The sequence below is a fragment of the Canis lupus genome, chromosome 18 (genome assembly GCF_003254725.2).
Source record: "Canis lupus dingo isolate Sandy chromosome 18, ASM325472v2, whole genome shotgun sequence".
Classification (NCBI taxonomy): domain Eukaryota; kingdom Metazoa; phylum Chordata; class Mammalia; order Carnivora; family Canidae; genus Canis; species Canis lupus.
Genome location: NC_064260.1, coordinates 10,769,706 through 10,795,689, shown reverse-complemented (window position 1 = coordinate 10,795,689; position 25,984 = coordinate 10,769,706). Strand labels below are relative to the sequence as shown.

The 25,984-nt window shown below is 40.0% G+C and overlaps 1 protein-coding gene across 3 annotated transcripts in view; it reads right to left on the bottom strand.

The window, feature by feature from the left end:
• The window catches only part of VPS41 (VPS41 subunit of HOPS complex), a 173,266-nt gene extending 152,354 nt beyond the window's left edge, over positions 1-20,912 (bottom strand). For 2 of the 3 annotated variants that reach the window (XM_025449199.3, XM_049096283.1), the window contains exons 1-2: positions 20,851-20,899; positions 10,172-10,210 (exon numbers count right to left, since the gene is read on the bottom strand). In XM_025449199.3, the coding sequence (XP_025304984.1) occupies positions 10,172-10,210; positions 20,851-20,871 (60 nt within the window). In that variant the 5' untranslated portion in view covers positions 20,872-20,899. Of the gene's footprint in view, positions 1-10,171; positions 10,211-20,850 lie in introns of all 3 variants that reach the window. The other variant, XM_025449198.3, reaches the window with a different exon arrangement.
• Positions 20,913-25,984: the final 5,072 nt, after the last annotated feature.

Genomic DNA, 25,984 nt, shown 5'->3' with positions numbered 1-25,984 from the left:
GCTCAGGTCATGATCTCAGGGTTCTAGGATCAAGCCCAGTCAGCTTCTCCCTCTGCCCCTCCCCTCTTTAAAATAATTTTTAGGGGGATCCCTGGGTGGCCCAGCGGTCTGGCGCCTGCCTTTGGCCCAGGGTGCGATCCTGGAGACCCGGGATCAAATCCCACGTCGGGCTCCCGGTGCATGGAGCCTGCTTCTCCCTCTGCCTATGTCTCTGCCTCTCTCTCTCTCTGTGACTATCATAAATAAATAAATAAATAAATAATTTAAAATAATAATAATAATAATAATAATAATAATTTTTATCTCCAGCCCAGACCTGCATTAGTCTTATCCAACTATCTACTTGACATTTCCACTTGGATGCCTAATTGACATCTCCAACTTAAAAGAGCCAAAATGGAACTTCTGGTTTACCTCACCACCATCACCTTACCCTGAACACCAAACCAGTGCTAGCTAGAGTCATCCTATCTCAGTTCACAGCTCCACCTTTCTAGTTGCTCACTTTCATTTACATCTCCATGTCCTAGTCAAGAGGTTTACTGGCTCTACTACAAAAACTACCCTAAATCCTTCAACACCTCTAGCTAGAGCTCTGCCAAAGCCTCCTAACTGGTCTTGCTGCTTCCTAGTTGCTGTCTCCAAGACTTTTTCAAACAGCATCCAGAAAACTCTCACTAAAGCAGTGCCTTCCAATGGTTTCCCATCTTATTCAAGTAAAAACCAAGTCCATAAACTGGTTTATAAGCTCTTTGTTCTGGCCACTGACTACCTCCACTTCCTAACACTCAGCCCCACTGGCATCCTCAAGGACATCTAGTGCAACCCTACTCAAAGGTATTGTGTTTGTTCTTCGTTTTAGCCACAAGACCTTTCTCCCATATACTTATCAAATGTCACCTTCTTAGAGAGGCTCTCCCTGACCACCCAGGATAAAACAGCACCTCAGTCCACTCCAAAGTCCCTTAATCCAATGTTATTTTTATATCCACACATTTATTATATCACCAAATATGTAAGTTTTTGCTGTCTGCCTCCTTCATAAATACTGATGTAAGCCTAGAGCCCAGAAGATAAAAGTACTCAATAAAAATCTGCTGAATAAAAAAAAAATAATCAGCCCATCTTGGCCTGCCTAAAATGATTTTTCTCCCAGGTAATGAAATTATAAATTCTGTTCAAAGAAGTATCAAACCAGAGTCATGTTCATCTTTTCAATCTCTAACAAATGATAGAAATACAGGTTCACAAATCTGAATTTGCATCTGGCAGGTTTCTACTAAGTTTCCAAACATATAATTTTTATAATATATGCTTCAGAGGGAATGTTTATCCATGCCTGAGTGATACAATAATCAGCAAAACCTGTTAATATTAATAGCTCATTAAATGAAAGAGCAAATTTTTGATGCAAAGGCTATTTGAAAGGATGTATTATAACCCCATGCTCCATTTTTCTCAGCAATCAATCTCATAACAAGGTACATTACCATCTTAGTTACTAGTTGCTCTAAATTTGTTTATTAAAATTAATACATGTAAAGAATCAATTTAAGTTTCAATAAATGATTCACAATGTCCTACCCATGAGGTAAGATAAATAAATTATTTTTGTGTGATGCATTTTCTGATTTAAAAAAGCTATCCCCTGATTTCTCACAATGACTGGTTTTCATTTGAACAAAATTGAAAAAGAATAATCCTGGTGGCTGATGCATCTAGAAGCTGCATTTTAATACTCATTTCTCATTCACATAAAATTGCATGTAGGTTTATTTTAAATAGGTTGAGCTATTTGTCAATCCACTTGGTTTATTAAAATTAATATATCTAACATATTCAAGACATTCTGATCATAGTATCTGCAAGATCTGAGCCAGATTCAAACAGGCATCTCTCTAGGAGGCACGTTTATTAATAATGGTGGCAAAAATAAAGACAGTGATGACACTAATTAATTAACCCTCTGTTACTATAGGCCAGGCCCAAGCCCAGGCCCAGGGTAAGGTTATTTCCATGCAGTCTTCACCTCAAAAGAACATACCATAGGCAGAATAAGCTTTAGTTTAGCTACGGAGTTGCATGGCTAGAACCCTCACATGGTACAAAGCCGACCCACTATACTATATATGTTTCATTAGGTGCTCTTTTCTCTCCTTGCCACCCCTCCTTAGCCTGATGGTTTCCCTTGTCATTTTTCTCTTTGCTGTGCAACTTTTATCTTGAAATGTTAGGCTAACAATTTGATGCTTCTACTGCAAATTTCTTTGTATAGCACACTAAACTCTTTGAAGAAAAGGTGGAATATGCTTTTAAATAAATAATACACCAAGAACCTGTCTGAAGAAAGCCAGGTTTAGGAAAATACGTCTCTCCACAAAGCAGAGCTGCTTCAGTTTCCAGCTCTATGGCCAAGCTACTCCACAGTGCATTGTGTCTGGTCTATTAACAGGAAAGACCCTATGGAAAATGATGACATTTCTCTATTGCTGATGCCACAGTTTCCTCTCCCTGCACCACTGATTCTACTCAGAAATAAATGTGTTGTGTTAAACTGTTAAGAGTTTCAGAATTGTTTATTATTGCAGCATAGCCAACCTCTCCTGCCTACTACAGTACCTGTTAGGATTGGTTCATATTAAATGAAATAATCCATGCAAAGCACTCAGCACAACACATGGCACATAGTAAATGGACCTGAAAAAAATTAAATCAATGATTCTTCATGATTTAAATACTGTCTTCGTTAAAATACACTTTATATGAAATGAATCAGATGTTAGAATTATCTGGCAAGGATTTTAAACCAGCATCATAAAAGTGCTTCAACAAACAATTACTAAATTCTCTTGAGACAAAAGAAATACTAGGATATCTCAGCAAAGAAATAGAAGTTAAGAAACAAAACAAAACATGTAAACTTTAGAACTGGCAAGTAAAATAACCAAAAGAAAGAATTTAGTGGATGAGCTAAACAGTAAAGTGGATATGAGAGAGAACATAACCAATGAACTTGAGAACAAATCCACAGAATTTACCCAATTTGAACAAGACAGAAAACTGACTGAAAAACATGAACGGAGTCTCAGGGACCTGTGGAACAATAACAAAAGGACCAACATTCAAATTACTCAACTCCCAGAAGGAGAAAAGAGTGTGGAACTGAAAAAGTAATTAAGGAAATAATGCTGAAAACTTTCCAAATTTGGTGAAGGACATAACCCTACAGATTTAAGAAGCTGAGCAAATTCCAGCTAAGATAAATTAAAGAAATCCACACCAAGAGACACACCTTAATCAAACTGAACTACTGGAAACTAAGGCACCACCACCAAAAAAATCTTGAAAGCAGCCAGAGAAACAGGACACGGTACTTATGGGGAAGCATCAGTGAAACACATCTGTCAATTGAAATGACAGAGGCCACAGGAAAGTGGCAGAGCATTTTTCAAGCTCTGAAAGAAGAGAACTGTCAAACACAAATGCTATATTTAGTGAAAATATCCCTCAAAAATGAATGGGAAATAAAGACATTCTCAGATAAAGAAACACAAGAGAATTTGCAGCTTGCAAACTTACCCCTAAAGAATGGCTGAAGAAGTAGTTTCTAAACAGAAAGTACCAAAAAACAGATAACAGAAGGCTTGAAACATTAAAATGAACATAGGAATGGGTGAAAATAGGGGTAAATATAGTAAATTATGAGTTTTTAATATTTGATAGTTGAAGCAAAGAGTTTAATACCAAGTCTGCTGTGGTGCTCAATGAATGTAAATATTTAGACAACTGTGCTTAAAAAGTGAGAACAATAGGGGCATCTGGGTGGCTGCTCAGTGGTTGAGTGTCTGCCTTTGGCTCAGTGATCCCAGGGTTCTGGGATGGAGTCCTACATCAGGCTCCCCAAAGGGAGCCTGCTTCTTCCCCTGCCTGTGTCTCTGCCCCTCTCTCTGTGTGTCTCTCATGAATTAAAAAAAAAAAAAAAAAGTGGGAACAACAGAGGAACATAAATGGAAGTAAGGCTTTTATACTTGACCAGAAGTGGTAAAATATCATGGATACCAGTAGACTGACATGTTACATATGCATATTTTAATGCTTAGAGCAACATTAAGAAAACCATACAAAGTAATACATTAAAATCAATCAATCAATAACTTTAAAGATAGAACTTTAAAAAAAAAAAAAACTAAAACAAAAATAAAAAAAAAAAAAAACTTCACTCACAGAATGGAATGAGAAACAAGAGAAATGAAAATCAGAGAAATAGAAAAACAAAAAATGGCAGACTTAAGCCCTAACGCCAATAATTACCTTAAACGTGAATGATCTAACACACCAATTAAAAGACAAATTGGCAGAGTGGAAAAAGTCAATTTGACAAAATCACATATTGTACGGTTCGGTTCATATAACGTGCTTGAAATGACAAAATTACGGCGAGAGAGGAGATGGTGGTGCCAGGAGCGAGCTGGAGAGGGAGTGGCTGTGATGATACAAAAGAACCTAGTGGTGAACAGTTCTGCATTTTGATGGCAGTCATGGTCACATCATTCTTCACATGTGACAGAAAAGCATAGAGCCAACACATGGACACACATATGCACAAATGAATCAGGTCTCTGGATTGTGAAATCTGCATCAGGTCTCTGGGTTATCAATATTGACTTCCTGGAGATGATGTTGCACCAGAATTATGCAAGATGTTAGCCTTTGGGAACTGGGTGAAGGGTATAGAAAGTGTTACTTCTTACAACTGCATGTGATTCTACACTTATCTCAAAATTTAAAAGTTTAAAAAAACATCTTAAGAAAAAAATGTATACTAGAGTCAAAAACAATTTTTACGTAAAATCTTGGATGAGATGAAAAGAATAAACCAAACCTTTTCCCTAACTCTCTCATTTGAGTTTGAGGTAAGGAAGGAAGGACATGTAGTTTCATTTTGAATCCTATTACTTTGCAACCCAAAAATTCTGTTACACACAGAAAACTACAAGAATTTGACACAAGAAACTACAAGAATACGTATAAAAAAATACGTTAAAAAATTGTATTGTTTTGCTAAGTATATAAGTAATGCATTTTAAAAACTTTGAAAATGATAGCAGATAATGATAGTAAATAAAATAAGAATCACATGACCCAGTGATACCATGTTCCTGTGGTCTTTTTTTCTATGATTTCATGTGGATTTTGGAGTGGAAAAAAACTGGATTATTCTCAGAATCAGGTATCAGTAAACTACAACCAGCCCATCTAGCTAGATGCCTGTTTTTATACAGCTTTCAAGCAGGTTTTTACATTTTTAGATGGTTACATACCTATATAATATCCTCAATACTGTCTTTTTGTCTGCAAAGCTTTAAATATTTACAATCTAGACCTTCACAGAAAAAGCTTGCCAGCCTGTGATCTAAATGATATTTTTGTAAAATGCTTTTATCAATTATAAAGGCAATAAAATTCCTTTCTGGATAGTTAGCCAAATTTTTCTATTATAAACAAAGTTACAATGAACACTCTTGCAGCTAAATTTCAGCACACAAAGATGGGTGTGCTTTTTGACGTTGAGAATGGGGTGTATTTAAACTTGCCATGCACAGTCAGGCGCTATACTCTGCAGCTGTTAGGGTGTGAGGATGCTGGGGGCCAAGCCTGGTGTACAGAGGTAGTTCCAGATGCGTAGACGGGGAACAGCCAAGGGGTCACAGGCTCTACCCTTGTGCTATCCCTGTAATTCTGTGATCCAAACCTAATAAATTATTTTTAAAGAAAAAAAAAAAAACCTACATAACTAACATTTACTTTATAAATATTTTATAAATATTTATAATTCTTTTCTAAATAAGTAACATTATTTTATGATAAAACATGAGTTTCTATAATTATTAATGTTATGTATAAATTAGCAAGCCAATTCTCTATCCTCCAGAGAAGGAGACAAAGTTCAGAGATTCTGAAATTGATAATTTCCTACCAGTTGAATAAGCCAAAATCTGTAACATCAACCAAAATATCATTTTATACACAGGCAGGAGTTCCAAGGGAGATTTTTTTTTTAAATCATGTCCAATTCTACAAAGGTACCAGAGGAAGAGCTAGAATAAGATTAGAGAGGTCACAGGGAAGTCGGAATCAGTGTAACTACAGAGTACAACGCCAGGATTCAGAGTCAGACTGCAGGATTCAAATCCATTTACCAGCGGGTGACCCTGGGCAGTTACCTAAACCCTGTAAGTGTTTCTTCATCTATAAAATAGAAGCAATAATCATGGCTAAAACTTGGGCTAGTGAATATATCCAAAGATCTTACCAGAGTGCCAACTGCTATGTCCTACACTAAATGTGTTTTTGTAATAATCTTCATCATCAAAATAGATTCTGAACACTGCTCATTCCACTTACACCATCTTTGCTCCAAGAGAGCTCAGAACCTTCCTCTAAGCAGTAACTTGAAGGATTTTAAAAATAAAAACCCAGATATTAGCTTGCTCACTTACTTTTTTTTTACAAACATATTTAATATGAAAGGATATTATTTGTTTCAGCCTGAACAAAACAATGATAAGTTTTGGAGTCACCAATGGATGAGAAAAGTACCACTTCAGAGAAAAAAAACTGAATGTAAGTTATTAACTCCAGGTTTAAAACATCTTTTTCCTTCAACTGCTTAACAATGGAGTTTTCTCTATTTCTTACAACACAGCTGAGCTAGATGCTTTGGAACCTTCTTGACTCCCCACCGAGTTGTCTCCCACATACTATCCCACATTTGCTCTTGACTGAACTTGAGAAACATTTCCACTTTGTCTTCTGCTCCTGCCTAACCCATACCCATACATCCCTATTACCTCTTCTGGGGCTTATACTAATAGAACTCCCTGCCACAGGTCTCTCCTTCCAGTTCATCTGTCACACCTACCCCTATCCTCATCCCCTACAATCGGGCTTTGGCTGGCTCCCCAGTTTCCAACAGATCAAGCCCAGACTGTCTGGTTTGACATATTGGCAGCTCTACAACTTCACCCTAGTTTCCGTGTCCAGCCTCATTTCCCTAACTTCCTCCACCTTCTAGCCACACAGAATTGCCTCACAGCTGACTGGCTGAACATGCAAGTGCTTTCAACACTCAGTATCTCCCCAAAGACCTGCCCAGCCTCTGCCTAGATTCATCTTCCATATTTAACTCTTAAAGACTCCAAATGAAGAAGCCATTCCCTACTGATCATCCACTATTCTGCGTCCTTGTAGCACCATGCCACCACCCATACCACAGCAATTGTTCCTAAGGATTGACAAGAGCTTAGAGCTTCAAAATGGGAATGAAGTTCTTCTGAACACATACTTCACAGCTAGGCACCATACAAGGTGCTTCACAAACAGCAATCATATCTAATCCTCACGGCAACCACACAGGAACCACATGAGGGGACTGAGGAAAAGATGAGCTGAGTGCTATGCCCAAGACCACACAGCAGGTACAAAGTATAGTTGAGAAATGAATCCAAGGCCTGACTCGGTGGTCCCTCAGTCCCGGTGGATGTAGAAGACACCAGAGCTAGAAGGTAAAAATGACAGAAAGAGCCCAGATCTGAGTTTGAACTCATTTCTCCCCTGCACCAGCTATATGACATTAGACAGGTTACCTTTTAGGTCTTGGTTTCTTCAACTTTAATGGAATGACCTTTCCTTCCATTTCTTTGCTGAGTGTTCAACCTTATTCCCTTCTTTCCTAGTTTTTGTCCATTTCTATTCTGAGTTTTAAAGTTTCTGGTTTAAGATAGTTTTGCATATCTGCAAATGCTTGTTTAAAGACATGATGGAGTGTTATTCTACTGCTTGTTTTGGCTGAACACTTTTGACTCTCATTTGATTTTCTTAATATAGTTATATAGATAGATAGATATTTTTTGGAGGGGGGGTGGGGAGTATGGATGCTCCCTGCCATTTCAGTTCACTTTTACAAGTCTTAGATTGCCAGGACAGCAACAATACGTGTTCCTATGGAGGGAATGAGATATTTGAATGGTTTATTAGGTCTCTTAGTTACACTGGTAATCAAAGTGCATTTTCTTTAATAAGGGGCACTTTTTTTTTTGGTACTGGGGATAGGGGAGTAGGTAAGTATCCTGATTTTCTACTGTTTATAGGTACCCTTAGTCCCCACCCCTTTTCCTTTAATATCACCACCAAGCTTCCAAGGAACATGCCCCCTTCTCTCCAAGAGCAGCCTTAACCCAACACTGTCCCCCCAGTCCCACACAGCGCCATTTAAATTCCTCAACACCCAGCACTGGGATCCAGCGGGTGTCAGATCTGTTCTCAGGACTGGCCCACTCAGGGTGGGACACTCTCCCTCCAGGGAGTGACTTTTGTGTGTACATCAACCCCGCTGGGGCTCAGCTACACTCTGTTTATCTCCAACTGGCCTCCATTGGACTCAGCTCCAGACTCCATCCACAGCTGGCTCTGCTGGTTTTGGATATGTGTTTCTCCACTTATACTGAAGTTTATAGCATACCCTGTTTCCTGATTATGTTGGAGGCATGAGTTGTGTGTGTGTGTGTGTGTGTGTGTGTGTGTGTGTTGTTTGCTCTCCTTGTGGATATGTTTAGTATCTGAGGGATACTAAATAAAAGATTTATTTAGGAAGCTGCCAACATCCTCCTCACCTCTGAAATGAAATTCTTGGACAGGACTCTAACACTGCAGAATTCTATACCAGTGAGTCTTGAGAACATGGCAACCAGAGGTCTCCAAAAATGAAAATGGTAACCTAATTGTTTTTCAGTATTTTATTAAAAACCAACAAGTATTATACCATACCTATAAGCAAACTCTGTAAAGCCTTATCAGGAGCCCCAAAGAGAGTATCGGAGATCCTTAGTAGTACAAATATTAGGAACCATGCCTCTACAGCCAAACTGCAAATGTATAACAGCATAATATATAAGATGTTCTCTAGATTAAAATGTTTAAGCCCACCTTTTCCCTGAAAAAGCAAACAAAATCCATATAAAATTATATGCAAAGCAACCTATATTTACAGACTATACTGGCTACAGTCACATTGGTGTGAATTTCCAGCAGGTTATCATAGATATTTTTCATTCCTCTAAGCTAAAAGAAATAGTTATAGGATATAATATAATAATTATTAGTAATCCATCCATAAAATTGGTTAAGTTCACTAATTTGTGTTATGCTTAAACTTTTATGCACAGACTTGAAAAGAAAATTGGGGGGGGGGGGGGCATCTGGGTGGCTCAGTGGTTGAGCGTCTGTCTTTGGCTTAGGTCATGATCCCAGGAACCTAGGATCAAGTCTCTCATCAGGCTCCCCACGGAGAGCATGCTTCTCTCCCTGCCTATGTCTCTGCCTCTCTGTGTCTCTCATGAACAAATAAAATCTTAAAAAAATAAAAATAAAAATATAATTTTTTTAAAAGCCCACACTTAAATATTACTTTATTCTCCTTAAAATACAATCTTTAACACAATTTAGCTCCTTAACAGTTTTACATGTAGGTACTTTCTTTTTTATTTTATGAGAAGAACTATAATTTGAATGACTCAGGAATTACAGCAATAAGCATGTCATATTCACTGAACGAATGAGAAAAGAATATTGCAGAACCTATATTGGTTGTTTTAAAATTTATTTATTTATCTTTGAGAGAGAGAGAGAGAGAGAGAGAGAGTGCCTGAGAGTGGGGGTGGAAGGGGCAGAGAGAGGGAGGGAGAGAATCTTAAGCGGACTCCGCACCCAGTGCAGAGCCCAGCATGGGGCTTGATCTCACAACCCTGAGACTGTGAGCCAATCAAGAGTCGGATGCTTAACCAACTGAGCCACTCACAGGCCCCTAAAACACAGATTTTTTTAAAGTATCAATATTAACCTGCAAAACTTTGCATCAAATTTCCCACTACCAACACACTTCAGGTTAAACTACTCTTCACGATCAGGAGAAAGTGTTCCTTTTCCTGTTTATTTAAGTCAATCCATTTAATATTTTTAAAGACAATGGGCATGTTCTCCCCCAAGGCCCAATCAGCTGCGGCCCTACTTTACTACCCCAGTCCCCAGAACGTCGCACTTAACAAGGTAGAACAAGCTCAAGATAACATGGTGAGCAAGAAATCCTCAGGCTCCTGTACCACCGCCACCTTACCTCAGACTCATCTGTAGATTCTTCGAGAGACTCGGTTTCCTACAAAGCACAGAGGGAGAAAATGGTCAGAGGAGATGACACAAGAATAAAATAAGGGAGAAGAGTCATCGCATCCCCACCACCACCACCCACCTGCCGTTTCTGGGAAGAAATCTACAACTACAGTAGAAAGGACTCCACATGGTGTGACTCTCACAAGCCTCCACAACTTCCCACATCTAGCAGGACTGAGATGGTTACTCTGGGGTCACTCAGACCCGTGGCTCCTGCTGACCTCCCTCGAGTGGTCAGCAGGCAGATGAACAGCCCAGGAGCTGTCACATGAGTACACAGAAGGCTCTTTCCTTCGCTAAAAATGCAAATGGGTCTGGCAAAGCAGCCCTACTGATCTTGGAAGGAAAGAGGAAACTGCCATCCTCAAGGTATCTCTACGCCAATTTTAATACTGAAAAGCCCTTGTGCTATTAATTATTATGCTATGAATCTGGTGAAGTCAAAGCGATTGTCTTGCTTTTAAACAGCTTTTTACAAAAGAATTCCCCTAGAGTGGTACCTATCAGACAAGAGCAAACAAGCTCTATAATTTACATCTACTCTTTAAACCATTAACTGGAAGACAAATTCTGCCATTTAACACAGTTTCCCTCTTGCTCGACAATGAATCTTGCTGCTCTGGAGAAAACAAAGCAAAAAGGGAAAAATTGACTTGATCCTGCTAATCTCTCACCTGTCCACTGAAAGAGAGAATCTGCTGATGCCACGCATCCTCAAAGAGGTCAGCAAAATGAAGATTTACTTAACGTACTTATAGATATCAATAGCAATAAAAGGTTACAACTAATATGCTGACACTGAATGTAAGCATTTTACAACAATCCATGAGATAAAGAAAGATCAAAAAAATGGGGCAAGGACATTTTAGATATAACTAATATTTTTCAAGAAAAAAAATAAACATTTTAAAGAAAGTTAGATGTAGATATTACTCAGGGCAGGTTGTATAGCAGGATATACACAAATCTGGCATTTGAAAACATTTTAATTTCACTTGGCAGGATGTGGAGCAGCCTTGTGAATAATACAGTTTCTGCTCTGAAAGGCCATCTGTAAAATGGGGACGAATGTGACTTGTAATTAAGAATTTTACTGCAGTTGTATCATTACCCACAATGAACATGAGTCTCCTCTAAATCTCAATGCAGCCTATTTAGTTTTCAAGTTCTTCTACATTAGAAAATTCTTATTGCTTTGGAGCTACAATCCCTCTGCAGTAACTTTTTGTACTGAGCACCAATAAGATACATAAAAAATCCAATTCTTCTACTACTTGACAGTTCTCCAGAAAGTTAATGACACGTATCATGCCTGCCCTTCTAAATTGTTTTTCCTCTGTGCTAACCATCCCCAGATCCTGGTTCTCGTCCACTTACCATCCTGATCCTTCTCTTCTGGACATACTCCATTTATTATTAACAGTCACTTTTCTGACATCTTTACTGAACATCTATTATATATATCCGCACAATGCTAAATGCTTTGCACCTAGCATCTCAGAATTTCCTAATGACCCTTGAGGTAAGAACATCCAGGCTCAAAGGCTAAACGTAAGGACTTCTGACACTCTTTCTGCCCCTGTCTATTCCTGAATATTAAGTTACTAACGTTAGCAAAACAAGGCTATGACCACCATGACAATGACCTGTACCTAGATACCTATTCCCCAACCCAAGAACTCTAAACTCTAAAAGGATACTGGATTCAGAATTCAGAAAAATTCCATTAAGCCTAAGGAAATTTTTTTTCTGATTTGAAATCCATTCAAATAGGCACATGGGGTAAAAGGGCAAATCTCTCATTTATGTTCTTCGTTAAAACAAAAGCATTTAAGTCCCCACCCAGCAATTTCAACCAAAAACTCAAAAATCAAATTATACTCTTGCTCTGAACCAAAAAGCATGCAGTGCCAGAATCTGACACCACGAGGCGTGTAGCTCTCAGAAACTGAGTCTTCAGGGAAAACCAGGCTCTCAGAGAAACTTCCTGAGGCCACTGGTATCAATGAGAACATTTGCTCCAGTACAGTCTCGAACTGACCCCCAGCACCAGCACAGACCTCCCAAAGGTAGCTGTGGCTTCAAAAAAAAAAAATAAAAAAAAAAAAAAACCACACTTTTATCCACAACCCCACCAAAGCAATGTGTGAGTGACTTCAGGAATCATCCTGCCTGCTATTTCTTATCTTCATCCAAGCCCCTGTACTGAATACTCCAGAGACCAGGGGCAAACCAGAAGACAGGAGGTCAATGTCCCAGTGAAGGATCCAAGAAGCTAGGCTGAAAGGTGAGAAAGGTTACAATTCTTAAAGAGTCAGTGGTTTTCAAAACTGTTTTTAACTTCACACTCTAACTTTTAAAGAACTCCAAATCTGAAAACATAAGTCACAAAACTGTGCTGTTCTCTAGGTGAAATAAACTAGATATGTACTGTTCAATTCCACTTATATGAGGTGGCAAGTAGAACAGACTAGAGGAGAGGCGATGGGGGGTTGGTGTTGGTGGGTACAGAGTTCCAGTCTGTGATGACGAAAAGTTCTAGAGATGGATGGTAGTAATGGCTGCACAGCAATGCAAATGTATACTCAATGCTCTAATCATACGCTTATAAATGGTTAAAGTGGTAAATACTATGTATATTTTACCACAATTTTTAAAAATTGTGTTGTTTGAAGCAAAAATAATGAGCTAGAAGGTGCAGAGTGATGCAAATGTAGAGCTGGACAAAAATATGGGCAACAGGAGAAGGTTACCCTCAACAACTGCTCCACCTTATCTTTCTTTTGCAAACCAATCCCTTAAACTCAATCACTTACCCAAACCTAACAATCGTTGTGCCTTGACATGAGACCTCTTGAATCTATACACATTGATGGGGGAGGGAGAGGGGAGGGGTACAGAATCTGGGGGAGAAATGGAGGCCGGAGCCTGAGGAAGGCCAGCTCCAACATCTGCAGGAGGAAGAAACAGAGCAGAAAAAAAAAAAAAAAAAAAAAAAGAAACAGAGCAGAGATCAGGCCCCAGGAAATCAGCCTGGCTTAAGGATAGACTTGAGACACTCAACGCTGCACTGCCACCTTCTCTCCTTCCCAACAGACTGTGTGACACAGCTAAACTTAATGGAAGACAGGGTGTGAGAGATCCCAATGTTGGATGTGGGCCAAGGCTAGAGGATCTATTTGCGCGATGTGTATCTATTTGTGTGATATTCCTGTATCATCAAAGCGCCAGTTTCTAAAAGTTCAAAGGAGCTGTGGCCAGTTTGGAGCACTCAAGCATTAATTAGGCTGGTTGAATAGCAAAGATGAAGGAGTATCTGGGAAGTGGGCACTATGGGCAGACTCAGGGTACCAACCCCACTGAGCCCAAAGGCTCAGCTACTGGCACCCATCATAGTCTGCAAAGGAGGGAAAACCTGGATGTCTGCCCAGCATAGACAAAGAGACCAGAGGTGACATAGTGACCCAGTCCCAAATCTAACTGCATTACAATCACATCAATTCAATTTGGGGAAACTGGCTAACACTCATGCAAACACTCCATCTTCAGATTCTGATTCAGGGAGTCTAAATACGAGCCTAGAATCACAAGCATTTGATAAAAACGACGACAACAACAACAAACACTGAGGAGGACCAAGTTCCCAGAAGAAACAAAGGCAAGGGTGACTGAACGGCAGAAAACAGGGAGCTGTATGAAACACAGAACCCCAGACTCAATGAGTGCTCCCTCTCCAAGGTGGTAATGTAGGTAGTCAGCGAGACCACTAATAATCAGCTGCTGACAGTGGCCTTCAGCCAGCCAGTCCAGACAAAGATGAGAGGAAAATCTTTTAAGGCAATAAGCATGTCCAGCTAAGCTAATTTTTGTGACTACATTTTAGTTATATGATGGTAAAGAGTGGATCCTCTAAAAATTTCTCTGACCCTGTGTTTTAGCAAACTCTTATTTGGGGCTTTGGGTTTCTTTCTTTAGTTATTAGTGAAGTTGCTTTTAAAAGATCTTGATCAAACTGTAAAAAAAGAGAGAGAGACAGAATTGTGCATATTTGAGCAAAGCCCAAGTTTGGACAATAAACTGTTGTCCTACACATAAGACGCTTCAATCTGAGTTAGGGACAAATGGGGCTAGGCAGGGAGAGGTAGGGGGCCAGGGAAACAGGCTCACAAGAATCCCCAAAATGCTGAAGTGTAAGAAAACCAGAGATAAGGAAACAAGCCAGACCACCCTGCCCTAGGTGTGGGTGGGAAGGATGTCTTTTTTTATGATAGTCATCTGTAACCAACAAAGAATAACCAGACCCCAAGAAGTAAACCATATAGGATGTTATCACTAGTCCTTGTTTTTGTGGACTGTTCCACTGAACTTCTTCTTAAAGGGGAATTTTAAGAGGCCCCCTTAAAATTTCTTGCAGAGCTGGTTTGGAGGTCACATATTCTTTTAGTTGCTGCCTGTCTTGGAAGCTCTTTATCTCTCTTTCCATTTTGAATGAGAGCCTTGCTGGATAAAGTATTCTTGGTTGCATGTTCTTCTCATTTAGGACCCTGAATATATCCTGCCAGCCCTTTCTGGCCTGCCAGGTCTCTGTGGAGAGGTCTGCTGTTACCCTAATACTCCTCCCCATAAAAGTCAGGGATTTCTTGTCTCTTGCTCACCTCACACCAGTGAGAATGGGGAAAATTAACAAGGCAGGAAACAACAAATGTTGGAGAGGATGCGGAGAAAAGGGAACCCTCTTACACTGTTGGTGGGAATGTGAACTGGTGCAGCCACTCTGGAAAACTGTGTGGAGGTTCCTCAAACAGTTAAAAATATACCTGCCCTACGACCCAGCAATTGCACTGTTGGGGATTTACCCCAAAGATACAAATGCAATGAAACGCCGGGACACCTGCACCCCGATGTTTCTAGCAGCAATGGCCACGATAGCCAAACTGTGGAAGGAGCCTCGGTGTCCATCGAAAGATGAATGGATAAAGAAGATGTGGTTTATGTATACAATGGAATATTACTCAGCTATTAGAAATGACAAATACCCACCATTTGCTTCAACGTGGATGGAACTGGAGGGTATTATGCTGAGTGAAGTAAGTCAGTCGGAGAAGGACAAACATTATATGTTCTCATTCATTTGGGGAATATAAATAATAGTGAAAGGGAAAATAAGGGAAGGGAGAAGAAATGTGTGGGAAATATCAGAAAGGGAGACAGAATGTAAAGGACTGCTAACTCTGGGAAACGAACTAGGGGTGGTAGAAGGGGAGGAGGGCGGGGGGTGGGAGTGAATGGGTGACGGGCACTGGGTGTTATTCTGTATGTTAGTAAATTGAACACCAATAAAAAAAATAATAATAAATAAAAAAAATAAAATAAAATAAAAAAATATATATAAACACACACACAAAAAAAAATAAAAAAAAATAAAAAAAATAAACTTCTATCGCTTTACTTCCTCTCCTTTGTCTGGGACTTCGATTCCAACCCAGCTCTCTCCCGTATCAAACCTGGCTCACATACTTTATCCCATTTCATACTCACAAGAGTTCTAGAGAGTACATGCCCCAGTTTACAGTCAAGAAAACTGAGGCAGTCAAATATTTGTACTCACATGGGAGAACACATGCTCATGAACTGCCATCTAATAATCAGTAACTGCTCTACAATAAGGATAAAATTCCCCCAAGTTTTAAAATGTAGAGGGAAAATTAAAAAAAAGAAAGAAAGAAAGAAACTCTACTCTTTTGTAGGAATAGGTGGTCTGACTGATCAAATATTTTAATAGACTAGGTTCCCTGATGGTTGGTTGGAAAGATGAAAGGGGACCAGAGGGAGAGGAATGTAGAAAATGTAATCTACCAATATATTTGAATTAATAACTTTCAAAAGTTTCAAGTTAAGATAAAACAACACAAATTCTACTGCATCTAACTTACAAGTTGCCATTTTTAATTCAAAAAGCTAGTCTCTCCCTAATGAATTCATTTCAACATTTTATTAAGCACCTAGTACCTGTAAAGCACTACCCTTTGAGAGATACAGACATGAGTAAGCTCTGTCCTCATTCTTGAGGACTCAGCAATCTGCAGTAGAGAGAAGATAAATACACAAACAACCAGACTTCAAGCAGAATGTTATCCATAAAAGAGGTATGAACAAATACTGTTAGGCATCTGAGATAATGAAGGTCAACTATAAATCATTTTAGAGCTAAGTAAAACTGCTGGTTAGAAGATTTCCAGTCCTTTCTGTGACCTATATAATATATATGTAGTTACTTCTGCAAACTACCTTCACCATACTGAGCATAAACAAAGATTTCCCAATGACTTAAAAAAATGTTCAATCATATCCAAAAAAAGTGATTTTTGAGTTTGAGAGCTTATGAACTACTTTACATTATGTTAATTCAGTACAGATCTTACTGTTTGGGATCTTTCTAAAATTAAAGAGGAAAACACTGCAATCACCAAAGAATACAATGCTCAGAAAAGTTAAGAGGAGAGATTTAGTTTTGTCTTGTTCATCATAAAGGGTTGTTTGCCTTTATAGTGCATGATGCCAAGGGGAAAAAAAGCTTTCTTTGCCCTAACCTGTCATCAGGTAATAGCTAATTTTAATACACATCTCAGTTCTTAAAGCATTCTAGGGTGAAAAATTATGTCAAGATTTTCTAAAAGGTTCAAAGTAGCAGAACAGAACAATTAGCAAATTTTTTTAACTCCACTTTTGTGCCCTTTAAGTGTTCAAAAAACTGTATACAAAAGGCCAGGGCAGGCGGGGTGGCTCGGCGGTGTAGCGCCGCCTTCAGCCCAGGGCCTGATCCTGGAGCCACAAGATCGAGTCCCGCATCAGGCTCCCTGCATGGAGCCTGCTTCTCCCTCTGCCTGTGTCTCTGCCCCTCTTTGTGTGTCTCTCGTGAATAAAAAAATAAAATCTTAAAAAAAAAAAAAAAGCCAGATTTTAATGGCTTCTCTACTGTGAAATGCACAAATGAAGCAGGGTGAGAAAATTCTAACCATTTTTAATCTACAAAAGACTACTAACAAAATATTATTTATTAACTTTAATTTAGTAGCATTATTTATTAGTTTTAAAAAAATAACAATTTGTGAATGTCTGCTTCCTTCTGCAATTAACAAAATGCTGGACTTTTTGTGAGTGACATCGGTGGGGGGATGAATGTCCACTCTAACCGTATGCAAGCTATTCAAGTGTCAAAGGTGAAATTATGACTTGAAGGACATTTATTAAGGTGCTAAGGGCCCATTCTGCTTCATAAAAAAAAATATTTAAATACAAAAAAAAAAACAAAACAAAAAACAGACTTAGGGGATCCCTGGGTGGCTCAGTGGTTTGGCGCCTGCCTTTGGCCCAGGGCGCGATCCTGGAGTCCCGGGATCAAGTCCCACGTCAGGCTCCTGGCATGGAGCCTGCTTCTCCCTCTGCCTGTGTCTCTGCCTCTCTCTCTATGTCTATCATGAATAAATAAATAAATAAATCTTAAAAAAAAAACAGAATTAGGTTTCTAAGTATTTTTTTAAAAGGTGGGGTATTCAAGTGAAAAATTGTGAGCCTTGGAGACTGACGACTGGAGGTTTAAAGCCTAAGTTACTTTAGTTGTCTGAATTTCCATTTGCTTATGTATAAAACTCCATCATTTAACACATATTGTGGGACTAGGTGTCAAGCAAACAGCAGTGAACAAATCCTTACTATCATGAAGCTTACATTCTAATGGGGAGAATATACAGAAATGAACACAGAAACGTACAGAACAAATCAACAAATTTTAAAACACGCTGTGTTAGATGGTGATGAGTGTCAAGGAGGAAAATAATGCAAGAAAGAGGTTTCAAAGAATGATCAAAGAAAGTCTCACTGAAAAAGATAACACTTGGACAAAGACATAAAGGAACTGGGGCAGCGGGTTAGAAGGGCCTGTAGATATCTGGGGTAAAAAAGGGAGCAGTGTCGAGCAAAGGCCCTGATGTAGAAACACATCCGCCTATTGAAGGAACAGTAAGAAAACCAAGCATAGCTGATGCCGAGTGACAAAAGGGGAACAGAGAAAAGCAGTGGAAAATGAGGTCAGAAAAAGGAGAAGGAGATTCTGGGGCAAGTCCCACATGGCAACCTGTGTATCCTAAAGGCCCCTGGCTTTTCCTCCAAGTGCAATGAGAAGCCATTAGGTGTAAGACATAGAAGGTCCTCGTCCTGACATTTAACAGAATAAACGTTTACCACGCGAAAGTCTTTGGTGAGGACCAAATGTGACATTGCAGGGTTTGCACTGGAAAGTGCTATAAAAATCCAAAGCATTTGTATTATATCCCTAACTTTCTATGCGTGCTTTTTTACATCAGACGGCTTTGCCAAACGTCTCTGCCACACAAAACACTAGTAAATAGGAAGGGCAACTTTCTCCATTTCTACTACCTTTATATCTAAGATCTTGGCTTTCTGCCTTTAAGCCTAACTACAATATTTCAACCTGAAAGACCAACAGTGTGAAAAGCAATCTCACCACTACCATCAAACCTAGCAATGACTCATGAAATTACACGTGCTTAACGAGCATTTTTCCTTCGAAGTGACTGGATGGGAAAAGGCGGCTTCAGTGCTTGGTAGCAACACCCCTGTTGTCACAATGACCCCGCAAACCCAGTTTCTACCTTATTTCTTAATTACTGATATATATCAAATGTACCTAAGGCAAATTTTCATCATGCGAATGAAGTACGTTACAAACGGTACAAATTATCAACCTGTTAAAACTTCCCTTTGTTACAGTACAGCTCATCAAAATCACTTTTTTGAGGCAATCAGGGAAACTGATGACCGTGTTAATTTGTAAGGAAAAACACTGCCAACCTGGAAGGGCCCTGGAAATGGAAAAGTAAGTTATTTCCCCCACTTTCTGACCTTTTGTCTGCGCTTTTTTTGTCTTCTTGATATTACTCCGTCATTTCAGCTAACATCTGGCTACCACCATTGCCTGCATGAAAGTGACTCTACTGGGATCCCTGGGTGGCTCAGTGGTTTGGCGCCTGCCTTTGGCCCAGGGTGCCATCCTGAGGTCCCGGGATCGAGTCCTGCGTCAGGCTCCCGGCATGGAGTCTGTTTCTCCCTCCTCCTGTGTCTCTGCCTCTCTCTCTATCATGAATAAATAAATAAATAAAATTAAAAAAAAGAAAGTGACTCTACTGCCATCCTTAACTACTACTTTAAAATCTTCTCTCTCTCTCTCTGCCATGAATAAATAAATAAAATATTTTAAAAAGGGGGTTGGGGGATCCCTGGGTGGCTCAGTGGTTTAGCACCTGTCTTCAGCCCAAGGCCTGATCCTGGAGTCCCGAAATCGAATCCCACATCCGGCTCCCTGCGTGGAGCCTGCTTCTCTCTCTTTCTCTCTCTGCCGCGAAAAAATAAATAAAATCTTTAAAAAAAAATAAAATAAAATCCAGTGCCACGTTGCCAAGTGTGGACTGGCATTGCCATCTGATGTCCACACAGCAACAAATCTCATGTAACTTTCACTGAGCTCAACTTTCACGAAGTACTTTAACTTGGTACTATTTTTTTTTAAAGATTTTATTTATTTACTCATGAGACACACACACACACACACACACACACACAGAGGGAGAGGGGGAGAGGGGGAGGGAGGGAGGGAGGGAGAGAGAGAGAGAGAGAGAGAGAGAGAGAGAGAGAGAGAAAGGCAGAGACACAGGCGGAGGGAGAAGCAGGCCCCATGCAGGGAGCCCGACATGAGACTCGATCCCGGGACCCCGGGGTCATGCCCTGGGCCGAAGGCAGGCACTAAACCGCTGAGCCCCCCAGGAATTCCCTAATTTTTAAATTAAAGATTTTATATATTTATTTACTCATGAGAGACACACAGAGACAGAGAGAGGCCGAGACCCAGGCGGAGGGAGAAGCAGGCCCCACGCGATGTGGGGAACCTGATGTGGGGGCTCGATCCCGGGCCCCGGGGTCACGCCGCGGGCGGAAGGCGGCGCTAACCCGCTGAGCCCCCGGCCGCCCCCGTGCTACTATCTTACTCTATCCTGAACCACCCTCAGAGAACGTTACCCCTCTATCTCCATTGTATATTTAAGGTTGAATAACCAGCCCCGGAGCGCCGGCGTTCCTGCCCCTGACGGCAGGCGCCCAAGCACCGCTGCACGCCGCGGCTGGCCTGGCAGGTGCGAGGCCACAGCCCCTCCGCTCTGCCCCGCAGAGGCAGCTCTGCTCTCACCGGGATGCAAAGGCCGTGGAGGCCACTGCGAACCCAGGCCGCGTCTTACGCCCCCAAGGGCAGCAGGCCCCCGGGCCAGCCGCGCTGCCTTCAGGCCACGATCCCACGGAGGGCAGCCCACAGGGCACGGCGAGCGAGGCCGCCCCGCGGGGGTGTGTCCGCCAGCCTTGCCCGCCGCCCGCCAGCAGCGGCCGCCCACCTGCCTCCCCGCCCCCCGACACGCACCTTCCCGCGGCGCGCCCCGCGGTCGGCCTGCCGCGCCCGCCGGCAGCCCCGCACGCCCGCCCGCCCGCTCCGCTCCGCTCCAAGCCCCGACCGCCGGTCGCCCTCGCCTCTCACTCGCTCGCCTTAGCAGCTACAGCCCTCACCTGCTCCTCTGCTTCCGCCATGGTGCCGCCGGGGAGTCACATGACAGACCCGGAAATGAGAGAAACCGAGGCGCGAGGGCCCGGGGGCTGCTGGGAAATGTAGTTTCAGCCGCGTGTCGCCGCGGAGCCTTTTCCAGCTGGGGAGGCTCTTGGGCTTCATCCGTGCTTTGACTCTCCAAGCTCCGCGTGCCTGTGCTATGTAGAATCTGAACGGAACCGTCGTTAGTTCCATGACTTATTTTCTTGTTGTTCTTACTGGTCCCCTGATTATGATATTATCTATTGATACTTAATGTATATCAGGACCTAGGGTTATAGTTTTGCATGAATTTTCTTATTGAATTCTTCCAGCCGCCCCTACTGTTTTCATTTATAGAGGAGAACACCGTGGCTCAGAGGTCACACCGCTTGTGAGAAGCAGAACTACGATTAGAATTTGGACTTGTCTAATGCCAAAGACTCTGTGATTAGAAAATGCTGCTTAGTCTACAAGTGTTCTTGTCCTTTTTGAAAAACATATTAAGTGAATATGAGGCATAAGTCACTCTTTGCAGTGGAGAACCACATAAAAAGTTATACTTCAAAAAATATTGGGATAGCTTGTACTGCTTGCCCAGAGCCCCACGTTTTCTCATGTGAAATGAGAGTTTTTGGCTCCCTTGTCTAAGAGATCTTTTCACCCCCTGCTGCTGAAAGGGTGGTCCACAGACCAGTAGCATCAATATCACCTGGGAACTTGTTAGAAATGAGTTTACCGCCTCGCCAAACATCTAGAGCTGGGCTTTAATAATATCCTTAGGCAATATATATGTACATTAGAGCCTGAGAAGTGCTCAGTGCAACAGTCTTTCACACTATAGCAAGACACCTGCTTTTTCTTGTCCATCATCCATTCACCGTCCCACCTTTAAGCTATGGAGGTAGAGGTAAGAGTAAACACTTTCTCAAACTCACATGGAAAGTTCACCAAGATAGACCATATTCTTGCCATAAGACACCTTCACAAATTCAAAAGAATAGAAATCATAAAACCTCCTCACAGACAACAATGTAAACCAGAAATCAATAACAGAAAGATAACTGGAAAATCATAAATACATAGAGCTTAAATAACACACTTCCAAATAGCACATGGGTTAAAAAATAAGTCTTGAGAAATATTTTTAAATGTTTCAAAGTAAATAAAGATGAAAACACAATTTATCAAAATTTGTGGCATGCAGTAAAAGCAGTGTTTAGAGGGGAATTTATAGCACTAAATGCATACATTAGAAAAAAAGAGAGAGCTAAAATCAGCAGCCTAAGTTTCCACATTGGGAAAACAGCAAAAGATAAGCAAATTAAATCCAAAGTAACCAGAAGAAAAATAACAAGAATTAGAGCAGATCGATGAAATTGAAAACAAAAAAATCAATTGAGAAAGTCAACAAAACCAAAAGCCGATTCTATGATAAGATCAGTAAAATCAGTAAGGCAGGGTAACTAAGAAAGAGAGAGGACACATATTACTAATTCCTGAAATGAAAGAGGGAACATCAATACAGTTTCTGTGGACTTTAAAAGGATAATAAGGAATACTGTGAGTCACTCTATGCCCACAAATTTAATAATCTAGATGAAATCGACCAATTCCTTGAAAGACACAATCTACCAAAAGCACCCAAGAGGAAATACCTAACATTATATCTATACCTATTAAAAAAATCAAATCAGGGGCACCTGGGTGACTCAGTCAGTTAAATATCAGACTCTTGATTTCAGGTCAGGTCATGTCAGGATCAGGGGATTGAGCCCCTCACTGGGCTGTGCACTGGGTATGGAGCCTGCTTGGGATTCTCTCTCTCTCTCCTTCTCCCTCTGCCCCTTCCTTCTTTATCTCTATAAAAAATCAAATCAATAATTAATAACCTTTCAAAAGGCCAGATATTTTCACTAGTGAATTATGCCAAAAGTTTACAGGAGAAGTTGTGCCAATTCTCTGCAGTCTCTTTCAGAGGATAGAAGCAGAAGGAATACTTCCTAGCTCATTCTATGAGGCCAGCATTGTTCTAACACCAAATCAGATGAAAACATTACAAGAAAAACTACAGACCAATATCTCTCATGGCCACAAATTTCAAAATACTTCACAAAATAGTAACAAATGGAATTAAAAATGTATAAAAACATTATAGACCATGATCAAGTGGGATTTATCTCAGGTATGCAAGACTGGTTAACATTAAAAAATCAATTAATGTAATCCATCAAATCAACGAAAAAAATCACATAATCATATCAATAGATACAGAAACACCCATTCATGACGAAAAGTCTTGGTAAGCTAGAAATACAAGGGAAACTTCTCAGGTTGATAAAGACTATCTACAAAATACTTGCAGCTAACATAATACTTAAAAATGAGAAACTCAAAGTTTTCTAAGGTCAAGTACAAGGCAAGGATGTCCCCTTTCAATACTTTGATTCAACGACATTTTGGAAGTTCTTGCTAATGTAACAAGGCAAAAAAGGGGGTAGGGTAGTACAAGTATACAGACTGGGAAGGAAAACATAAAACTTTGTTTACAGTTGACAAGATTATCTATGTAGAAAATTTGAAAGACTTGAACAAACCTTCTGGAACTAATAAGCGATTATGGAAAGTTTGCAGGACACAGTTAGTATACATAAGCTGATTGCTTCCCTATATGCCAGCAATGAACAAGTAGAATTTGACATTAAAAATACAATACAGTTTACATTAGCATCCCTCAAATTGAAATACTTTTCTATAAATCTAACAAAATATGTAAAAGATCTATATGAGGAAACTATAAAATACTGATGAATAAAATAAAAAAGAACCAAATAAATGAAGAGACATTCCATGCACATAAGTTGGGAAACTCAATGTTGTCAAGGTGTCACTTCTTCCCAACTTAGTCTATATCTGCCATGCAATCTCAATCAAAATTCCAGCTAGTTATTTTATAGATATCCAATTTTAAAGTTTATAGGGGAGGAAAAACACCCAGAATAGCAAATATAAGATTGAAGGAAAAGAGCAAAGTTGGAAAACTGATGGTACTCAACTTCAAGACCTGTTATAAAACTATAGTAATCAACAATGTGGTATTGGTGAAAATGTAGACAAATAGATCAATGGAAGAAATAGAGAGCCCAGAAATAGACACACATCAATACAGCCAACCAATCTTTGACAAAGGAGCACAGGCAATACAATGGAGCAAAGATGGTCTCTTCAACAAATGGTACTGGAACCACTACACAGATATTTACATGCAAAAAAAAAATCTAGAAACAAACTTTACACACTTCAGAAAAATTAACTCAAAATGGATCATAGACCTAAATGTAAAATGAAAAAATATAAAACTCCTAGAAGATAATATAGAAGAAAACCTGAATGACTTTGGGTATGGTAATGCCTTTTTAATACAACACCAAAGACATGATCCATGAAAGAAATTGATGATAAGTTAGATTTTATTCAAATGTAACACTTGTGCTCTCAAAAAGACAACAACAAGAGAATGAGAAGACAAAACACAGACCGGGAGAAAATATTTGCAAAAGACTTATCTGAAAAAGGACTGTTACCCAAAATATTCAAAGAACTCATAAAACTCAACAATAAGAAAACAAAACAACAACAACAAAAAAAAACAAAACAAAAATAAAATCAATTAAAATATGGGCCAAAGACCTCAACAAACACCTGAACAAAAAAGATATACAGATAGCAGATGAAAAGATGCTCCACATCACAAGTCATTGGGGAAATGCAAATTAAAACAACAATGATAGGGACGCCTGGGTGGCTCAGGAGTTAAGCGTCTGCCTTGGGCTCAGGGCGTGATCATGGAATTCCAGGATCAAGTCTCACATCGGGTTCCCTTCATGGAGCCTGCTTCTCCCTCTGCCTATGTCTCTGCTTCTCTCTTTCTGTGTCTGTGTCTCTCATGAATAAATAAATAAAATCTTTTAAAATAAATAAATAAATAAATAAATAATAAAACCACAATGGCATACACCATTACACACCTACTAGAATGTCCAAACTCTGGAACACCCATAGTACCAAATGCAGGCAAGGATGTGCCATATATTGCTGCTAGTAATGCTAAATGGTACAGCCACTTTAGAATTTTTGTTAGTTTTTTTTTTTTTTTTACAAAAGTAAACATACTCTTACTATACAACCTAGATATCATGCTCCTTGGTATTTATCCAAAAAAGTTGAAAACACATGTCCACACAAAAACCTGCATACAGACGTATTTCTGGCAGCTTTATTTATAATTGGCAAAACCTGGAAGCAAACCAGATGTCTTTCAGTAGACAAATAAGTAAATAAACTGCATGCCCAGTTTATTTACTGTATATAAATAAATTGTATGTCTGGGCAATGGGATATTATTCAGCACTGAAGGGAAATGAGCTATCAATAAATGAAAAGACATGGAACAAACCGAAGTATCTATTACTAAGTGAAAGAAGCCAATCTGAAAAGTTTACATACTATAGGATTCCAACTGTATAACATTCTGGAAAAGGCAAAACTATGGAGACAGTAAACTGATCAGTGGTTGTCAGGGGTAAGGAGCTAGGGGGTGGCCAAGAGGGGGACTTAGAATAAATAGAAGGAGCAATGAAAATACTCTGATGGTATCATAATGATGAATGTATGTCATTATACATTTGTCCAATCCAAAGAATGACCATCAAGAGTGAACTGTAATGTAAACTCTGGACTTTGGGTAACAATGATGTGTCACTGTAGGCTCATCAGTTGTTGCAGATGGACCACTCTGGTGGGAGAGGAGTTGATAGTTGGGGAGGTTATGCATGTAGAGGAGGCAGGGGATATATGGGAAATCTCTGTACCTTTTTCTCAGCTTTATTGTGAACCTAAAACTGCTTTTTTAAAAAAGTCTTTTGGTGGGTGTGGGGCACCTGGATGGCTCAGTCAGTTAAGTGCAACTCTTGATTTTGGCTCAGGTCATGATCTCAGGGTCATGAGATTGAGCTCTGCATCAGGCTCTGTGCTCAGGGGGACATCTACTTGAGGATTCTCTCTCTTTCTCTGCTCTTCCCCTGTTCAAGCACTTTCTATCACTAAAATAAGTAAACA